A 9,438-nucleotide genomic window follows, 5' to 3' on the forward strand; every position below is an offset into this window, starting at 1 on the left:
TTCTAACTGCACATGATCTGCCTGATCTTGGACTAGTGAAGTCCACACTCTTTGGAAATAGGTTTTTCAAGCCTGGTGAACATCAACAATTTGTTTTTCAGACATCCACAGAATTCTTGTTTGTTCAAGCCATAACATACTTCCACATACTTGTGAAGATTATATTTTGATAGTGAATACCCAGAAGTCTGTTTCTTTAATAAGGCAGAACCTACCAACTCAAACTTGATTATTATCCCATTGATGAAAACACTCTAATTGTCATATGACTCATACTCATGTGAATTGATAATTTGGATCATTTTCCTCAATAAATCAAGGAACAAATGTATTTTTAACTCATTTGCTTAATTGGGTTCTCATTATCTAGTTTTAGAGCTTATGTAAAGAACAGATCACACCTTTTAACATCATATTTATGCAGAAATATTGAAATATTGAAAATGTGAAGAGATTCACAAATCTTTTTTCAGGTACACAACTCTACATGAAACTTCATGAGATCTTCTAGAATTTGATATAATTGATATGTAATTAATCAGCTCTGAACCTATAATTTGAACACCTTGGGCAAGCAACTGTGATCAAATATACAAAATCCAGAGTTTTATTCATGGCTTTTTCTTGTTGTAAGAAAAATCATAATAGCTGTTGGCTTTTTATTAACTATAGGTAGTCCTTATTTACTGACTGCCTTGCTTTAGTGACTATTCGCAGTTATAACAGTAGTGAAAAAGTAACTTTACAACCTATCCCTGGATTGATTACCTTTATAGGTCTGTAAAGCAAAGCAAAGTTGAAGTAAGCACAATCGGTTTCACTTAGGCAACTATTTTAACATATTCATGGCATGCAATTTTTGTTTTCAATTATTTCTAATAATGAAGCAAGTGCAAGAAAATATTTCATTTCATTTTAATTGCATTGAGACAAGAGAAATACATACCCTGTTTTCCCCCAAATAAGAGATCCCCTGATAGGTATATTTATGTCTACTATAAATAAACTTACTCCTACCTCTGTACTTGTTATTTTATATGGATTGGCTGGTCTTTCATCCGGGCCAATTTCAACTTCTGAAAGTCGTAACATATTATATATAGTGTCTCCAGTGATCTGCCAAATTAGAAGGATCCTTTTAAAAGCTACTTTTTCACAACTTATTTTGAAAACACATTTTAATTTAAAAATCTCAGTGTATGAGTTTATTGCTATTATTTATACATTCCAAACAACTTCTGATTACAACAGTAAGAAACCCTTAGAACGTAAAAATTAAAAATATCAAATTAACAGCAATTCCTCCCCCAACTTCTCAGAAAGGAACATGGGCAACCACCCAGATCATTCATTAGAAAAGCTAGAAGAGAAATGGATTCAGTGCTTAAATTCATTTTTAAAAGCTACTTTTTCACAAATTATTTTCAAAATACATTTTACCATATTTTTGGACTATAAGACGCTCCGGACCATAAGATGCACCTAACTTTTGGGGAGGAAAGCAAGAAAAAAAATCTGCCTCTGCCTCCCAGCAATTTGCCTCCTTGTAGCAAACAGCAAGGCCAGTTTCAGCCTGATTTAGCACAAGCAGTCGATTGGCAGTTGGATCTGCCTCCCTGAATACCGCCTATCAGCTGTTCCAGGCTGCGGGGATCGCTGCCACCTATTGCCACCTCTGCCCGTCCCATTTTCAGCCTCCATATGTACCGTTTTGGACCTCTGCATGCCCCATTTGATGTTGGCAGCGACGATCCCTACCACCTGGAATGAGCTGGACGCATAGAGGCCAAAACTGGGGCACGCAGAGGCAAATAGGCGGTAGCGGCAATGGGCGGCGATGGCCACAATGGGCAGTGGCAATCCTCGCAGCCTGGAACAGCTGATAGGCAGTATTCCAGGGGGCAAACCCAACCACCAATCACTTGGTTGTGTTAAATCAGGCTGTGCAGAAGCTGACCAGGCTGTTTGCTGTTTGTTGCACGGAGGCAAATTGCTGTGAGGCAGAGGCCAAAGGATGGGGGCTGGCGAGTGGGTGGGGCTCAGGCAACATTCGTTATATAAGAGGCATAAACATTTCCATCCACTTTTCTTTGGGGGGGGGCATCTTATACACTGAAAAATAAAGCAATTTAAAAAAAATTAATGTATGTATTTATTATTCTTTTTACTTTGGCACATTCCAAACAACTTCTGATTACAATAGTAACAAACCCATAAAACATAGAATTAAAAATATCAAATCAATAGCAGTTCCTCCCTCCCACTTCTCAGAATGGAACATGGATAACCCCCCAGTTCATTCCTTACAAGACGTTAGAAAGGGCATGGATTTAGTCCCTAAATGGTGCAATTTACCTGAGGGGCATTTTGTCCATTTCCTGGCATCAATAAACTGCAGTGAATCCTAGCTAATAGTTTGTTTATTTATTTATTTATTCATTCATGCCAAATCAAAACTACTATGAATACGAGAGAATTTATGCATATGTTGCATAAAATATTTTCAAGGCCTCTAACCAGATTACCAAGGTCACTCTTCTCCAGTATGGAACAGATTATGTTAAATAAAAATATTGAATACCTATTGCGAAGTAAAGAAAGAAATCCAATGCTTTGCTGTACTGCCCCTGTATAAGTTTAAACATGGGCTCTCATCAATGTTTGGTCACATTCATATCTCTATTGGTATTCTATCTGCGAGAATTCATTTGTTAACCAGGGTAATCCTTAAAATTGAAGTAGCCATGTTGAATGATCTGGCCACCCACACAGCCAGGGATTAACCAGGTGATTGAAAGAATTTCTTGCCAAATTGCTGTAAAATCTGAAAGTGCCAATTGGAATCCATTAAGATACATAAGGTGGTTGATCCCATTAGTTTTAATCAATTTTCTCACCATGGAGGGGTAACAAGGTTGCTTCATCTGAACAGGAAGTAATCTACCAAGCAAAGAACTAACAGCAACCTATTCCCTTCTATTCTTACTACTTATCACTTTACCACACCTTATCACATCACTAGATCAGTGATTTTCAACCTTTTTTGAGCCGCGGCACATTTTTTACATTTACAAAACCATGGGGCACATTGAGGGGGGGGGGGCTAAAAAAAGTTTGGACAAAAAAATTATCTCTTCCTCCCTTTCGCTCTATTTCTCTCTCCCTCTCTCTTCCTCTTTTTTCTCTTTCTCTCTCCATCCCTCTTTCTTTCTCTCTTCTTTCCTCTTTATTGCTCTCTTTCTCTCTCCCACCTTCCCTCCCTCTCTTTCTCTCTCTCTCTCTTGCTTTCTTTCTCTCTTGTTCTCTCTCTCTCTCTCTTTCTTTCTCTCTCTTGCTTGCTTTCTCTCTTGTTTTCTTTCTCTCTCTCTTGCTCTTTCTTTCTCTCTTGCTCTTTCTCTTGTTTTCTTTCTCTGAGCTTCGCGGCACACCTGACCATGTCTCGCGGCACACTAGTGTGCCACGGCACACTGGTTGAAAAACACTGCACTAGATTATACACTTTTTTTACCCATTATGACATAATTATTTATATTGCAGTCTGTGTTTGTCAATAATTTTTTATCAAATATCCTATCCAAAGGATTTTCTTGTCACTTTGTTTAGTTCTCACAAATAAAATAATAATAATATCAATATGAACAAATAAGTATCACTTGAGCAGAAGTTTTCCAAACCTTTCCAAAGATGGTGTGTTTGTTGTTAAGTTCATCCGCACGCCCCAAAGTGAAAAAGAACTGGCTGCCATTGTCATGAGGCTCAGAATTTGCCATGGCAACGAGCCCTCGTCGAATGAAACGCAACCGTGAATGAAATTCATCCTGTAAATTGTGACAAAGAAGTATTAGTGCACAATTGCCTCCAATTCATTTAGATTGATGCACATAGGATGAAATCTAAAACGATAACAAAAGGCACGCCGTATTTCCCACCAACATCTGAACAAATCTACTGGCATACCTTAGTTAATGACTGTCCTGTTTAATGATGGTTCAAACTTATACAGCACTTAAAATGTAGTTATCTAATTAATCCTTGAACATACGATCATTATAGCATCCTGTCACATGATTATTCAGGCACTTTGTAACAGACACATATTTATAATAGTCACAGCATATCATGGCCAGGTAATCGTCATTTGCAAGCTCACAGCCAGATTCCAACAAATACAGTCAGTGGAGAAAGCTGGCAATGTAGCAAATCTCAGTCATATGATAGTCTACTTAACGACTGCAGTGAAACAGACATCTTAAGTCTGGCACAGTCAATTGATGTCTCAATTAACCATAATGCTTAATGGAGCTGAATTGTTGAGCAACTGAGCTTAACACAGTCAAGTTGCCAAATTAACTGCATTGCTTAGCAAAGGAGTTATCAGTCCCAACTGCTGTGAGGCCTACTTGCATTTTATTTATAACAATTGTTTGTTTAAAGTCTTTATGAATAAACTCATATTTCTTGGAAAACCTAAAAAAGAGTCATCCTTTAATACTCCCCAAAGCAGATCTCTATTTTCAAGAGTTAGTCATATAAGCTCTATCTATTCCAGTAGAATATATCCCACATCTCCTGTGTCCAAATTTCTACCACTGGAATCAAAGGTGGGGGAGAGAAAAGGGGGATGAATTGTAAAAGAGCCATGCTTGTATAGCAACAAAAGGAACATACAAAAAACAAGGAGATCAAGCAGAGGCTTACCTTGAAAGGGGCTCCATAGATGGATTCTCCTCCTGAGCCAGTACCAGTTGGATCACCACCTTGTATTATAAATTCAGGTACAACCCTATGGAATATGGTGTTGTCATAATAGCCTGGGGGGGGAAAACAAGTGTTAAGTCACTTTATAGGAAATTATAGCAACATTTTCACTGGTGCGAGGTTTACTTTGTATTTGTGTGTATTTATTTCAGAGGGAATGTCAACATGGAATTAATTTATGTATAGGAAGAGTTAAAGAACTTGTTGTAAAATATGCAGTTTTCTGAATTACTCATTTGTAAAAAAATTTTTTAAAAAAAACAAGAATGAATGTCAATCCTGAAGCTGGCCATCTTAGAGCTATAGTACTGCCATACTGGAGCTGAGGGATGGGGTGGGGGTGGGGATTAGGGATAGCTGGGGTTATGTAGTCAAAATAAAACAATTTATCTTGGGAACAAAGGGCGTTCTCCCACCTGGCCAGAAGAAGGAATGATGTCACCAGACCAGTAGATCCTGCCTTGATTGGACTAGAAATCATTGGGTTTTTTGCTCTATCCAGGCTTCAGAGCCTTTCTAAGAGCTGGGGAGAGCAAAAACACCCTTTCCCACCTCTAAGGTCCTCCAGAGGCCAGAAGTGGCCTTTTCCCCAACTTCCAGGAGTCAGCAAATGGACCATTTCCGGCATCCAGAGGACTTCAGGGGGGGGGAGGGTGATTTCCGCTGAGCCCAGGTTCCTAGAAAGGCACTGGAGCTTGGTGAGAGCAAAAAATAGGCCTTCCCCACCCCATCCAGAGGCTAGAAACAGCCAGTTTTCCAACTCCCAGTGAGCACAGAAGGCCCAAAAATCAGTTGGCTGGTGCATGCATGCCCACCAGATCTGAGCTTGCATGCTCATCTATGGCATGGTGGCATACATGCCATAGATTTGCCATCCCTGACCTAAGAAATAGATCTTCAATCACTTGTACGGAATTTTGTAGAGAAAAGAGGTGAATCAAAAACATCTCTCTATTGAATCGTCTGGTAAAGAGCAGAGCGTCTGATAGAAAGATGACATTATCTCACTTGCTACACACTTTTGAGGAAGGGAGCACACACAGAGCAAAACTACCGCTGCTTCTCTCAACTATAAAGTATGCAAGAAGCTGTTCCAAGTCTGATCATCGAAAGGGCTAAGAATACTTCCCTAAGTGGGAGTACTGCAGATGTTTGCTGTTTCTTTTAAACAAAGCTTGTATTTCTATTTAAAGTAGTTTGAGAATTAAGCAGACATATTGAAATTGAATACTTTTAATTGTATAGGAACTATATTTTATTTTATTACATTACTGGTATTTATTATTAAATTTATTATTGTTCTTGTTCTATCATATTAGGAGCTACTGTATTTTTCTTTATTATTACCTTCCATACAAAGCTGAACAAAATTCCGACAAGCTTTGGGAGCTTCTTTTGACCATAATTCAATATCAATATCTCCAGCTGTTGTTTTCAATAATACCTACAGAATAGATTTAATGTATGATTATTTGATCATTACATGTCTCAATAATTTTTTAATTAGTCTCAGTACATAATTACGTCTTCTGAAGCATTCATTAACTACATGTCCTCCAGAATGTGATATAACACAATCAACAGCAAAATAATTAATTAACAGAAAATAATATGGAAGCAATAAAGCAGACATTGCTAATAAAGCAGTAGCTAGTAATGCACTCTCTTGTATACAGTACACAAATATAGTAAGAATTGGACCTATATCTCTATAACTTTATTGTAAGAGTTTTTTTCTTTGCTGGTTTGAGTAGTTTGTTTGACAGCCAAAAAGTTGGAGAAGAAAGTTTTTATAAATAGTTTGATTTCTTTCTTTCTCTTTCTTTCCTTCTTTCCTTCCTTCCTTCGTTCGTTCGTTCGTTCGTTCCTTCCTTACTTAATTGGATCTGCATGCTGCCCCATACAATTACAAGAAATTATGTCATATCTCTGTTTAAAACAGTTGTTTAGGAAGTAGAACCTGAGCAATATTTCAGAAATTATATAGAAAGTCTGTCCATAAACTCTCTAGACTAGACCATTTTGCTACATTCTTAGCAAAGACATAGAACGTTTTTCAGTTGCATGAAAAAAGTTCTGCTTTTCAGAATAAAAACAAGCAATCACAAGAATAACCAATGACATCTCCTATTGATATTACATGGTCTTGAATTTGATCCAGAAGCAAATTAACAACTATTTTTTACACCCTGACAACATGAACAAGTTCTACAAGCAAAGCAAAAAAGTGTTTATTAACAGGAGAGGGGGTCAAGTCTTTATATAGAATACAGCAAGGGTGTCAAACTCGCATCATCACGGTGGCATCATGGGATGTATTGGGATTTCCCCCCCTTCGCTAAACCATGCAGGGGAGGGGCCAGCACATGATGCATCTGGTCCGCGGGCCCCAAGTTTGACATCCCTGGGATACAGGTTGTATATACTTTTGATATACAGTATAACAGATATATTAGAAAGTAACAAATCAAGCAAAAAAATCATTGATGTGCAATAAAACCTTTATTTTTGTTAGATGTGAGAGTTTTATCACATCAAATATTTTGCATTTGTGGGCTTGTTTCTTAAGACTGATCAAGAACTTCAGAATACAGCCTCATTGTTGGATTAGTCACATCCTTTCCCTGAAAAAGCTAGTTTTGCACGTCAATAAATCTCTTTGTCTCAAAAGAAAAGCATGCTTTCCTAAATTTCAAAAGGAGACATACATGCCATGCTAAAATGCCAGTGTTATCTGTATTTAAATGTTAGCAGTGAACCCTAAAATTCTAAACAAAGACCTGAGACACACCCAGGGTAGCATTTCTGTATTACTCAAAATGTGCCCATAGTACTTCTTACTATCTTTATCATGTGCAGAAAATATTGCAAGGGCCACAGGTAACCAACTCTAAGACTGTAATTTCAGAAGCAGTATGTGAAAGCCTAACTTAACCAAAGCACTGATGAGTAACAGAGGTCAATGAGCTCATCTGATGCTTACTATTTCTTATAGCTCCTTTTCTATCAAATTTATTTATTTATCAAATTTATTTATTTATTAAAGTTATAATCTGCCCAACTCCTTATGGATTCAGGGCGGCTTTTCTATTCTTTTCATTAGAGTATTTACTTTAAAAAGGAATAGTACGATGGCATTTGCAAATTTCTTTCAAGTGCTTTGAGGATTTCATTATTTGGTCACATAACTTAATTAAAACCTTTTTCAGGCTTTTGTTGGAAATAAAAAGGTTGCTTTATATGCATAAAGCCCTATCCCAGCTATTACCCGAACAGTGATTCCTTGGGGAATATTTTGATCTAAATTCTTTACATTCATATTCTATAATAAACCCCATTGAATTCAACCTGTCTTAAATACTGAATAGAATATAATAGAATTCTTTATTGGCCAAGTGTGATTGGACCCACAAGGAAATTTATGTTATGATTGTTATATTTTGCTGTGAGCCGCCCCGAGTCCGCGGAGAGGGGCGGCATACAAATCTAAATAATAAATAAATAAAATAAATAAATTTGTCATTGATGCAAATGCTCTGTGTACATAAAAGAAAATATAAAAGAAAACAGCCACCCTTTTCCAACCGAGGTGTACTCGGGCAACGAGCAGGTCATTTAATACAATTCATTTCACTTTAAGTCACATCGCATATTAAGTTCCTACATTCGCTACAAATTGAAGCACTTCAGTGCTTCCCACTCAACCTGCAGCAGTAATTAAGCGCGGGGTATATCCGACCTCTTCCTTAGATGAGCGGACGGCCTCTCACCTTGCCGTTGGTTGGCGGTTCTTGGATGTAAATATTGCTCATGGTGAAAACTTCCGCACAGCAGTCGCGCTGGGAGAATATGTCACCCTTAACATTCACCCGGCGGACGAGAAAGCTCGTCAATTACTATTTGGGACCCCAGCGGGAATCATTCCCCTGCCATGTTGGGTCATGGAATAACTCATTTCTAGCTGGGGGGGGGAGACAGAACATAGCGCCACCAAGGGAAGTCTGGCTTATGATGTTCTGTTCAAGAAGAGAAAGATAAATTTCCCCGGCTTTTCAGGGAACGTTGACGAGCTAACTGCGAATGAGTGGAGTTTGGTATGACCAAATTTCTCGCCGTATTAGGAGGGTCTCCCTCTTCAGATCATAGCGAGTAGTATGACCCGTCGTGCTCGGTCTATTATCTTCCGACTAGAAACGTTGCTCTAACTATTTTGTTCCCCCTTCCTCCGCGAAATGCGGACGTGAGCCGCCTTTCTGAATTAATGTGCGTGTCCCACGCCGTCTGAACTGAAGGGAAGGAAGAGCAAAGCCTTCGGAGGGACAAAAATCTTCAAGCACCGTCGGAGGATTCGGTTTCTAAGTCACTTAAAGTCTCTATGGAGATTCTCGGTCATCCGGACCATGGTTGTCCCACAGGTGGTTTTTTTTTCCAAAAGGCAGCAGGACAGTTTTCTTAGAGACTTTTCGCTTTTCATACAAGAAGTTCTGAACTGAATTTGAATGGACGCGGAATGGGAAGCGAAACGTCTTGCCTTTTGAAAAAGCACCTTTGGGGTTAAGGGTTTGCTCGTCTTAAGCAGTTATGTTCCCTATCTATGACTAACTTGTTGCTTGTACTGTATTCTTAATTTTTTTAATTAATATTGATTGTTTCCTGATTGCTTATTTGACCCCTATGACA

General features: G+C 38.3%; 1 protein-coding gene across 2 annotated transcripts in view; it reads right to left on the reverse strand.

Moving 5' to 3' along the window:
• Positions 1-9,265, reverse strand: part of CWC27 (CWC27 spliceosome associated cyclophilin) — a 132,518-nt gene extending 123,253 nt beyond the window's left edge. For both annotated transcript variants that reach the window (XM_070743289.1, XM_070743288.1), the window contains exons 1-5: positions 8,529-9,265; positions 6,106-6,202; positions 4,699-4,811; positions 3,675-3,818; positions 1,018-1,116 (exon numbers count right to left, since the gene is read on the reverse strand). In XM_070743289.1, the coding sequence (XP_070599390.1) occupies positions 1,018-1,116; positions 3,675-3,818; positions 4,699-4,811; positions 6,106-6,202; positions 8,529-8,570 (495 nt within the window). In that variant the 5' untranslated portion in view covers positions 8,571-9,265. The remainder of the gene's footprint in view (positions 1-1,017; positions 1,117-3,674; positions 3,819-4,698; positions 4,812-6,105; positions 6,203-8,528) is intronic.
• Between the last annotated feature and the right edge of the window lie 173 nt (positions 9,266-9,438).

Source organism: Erythrolamprus reginae, chromosome 2 (genome assembly GCF_031021105.1).
Source record: "Erythrolamprus reginae isolate rEryReg1 chromosome 2, rEryReg1.hap1, whole genome shotgun sequence".
Classification (NCBI taxonomy): Eukaryota; Metazoa; Chordata; class Lepidosauria; order Squamata; family Dipsadidae; genus Erythrolamprus; species Erythrolamprus reginae.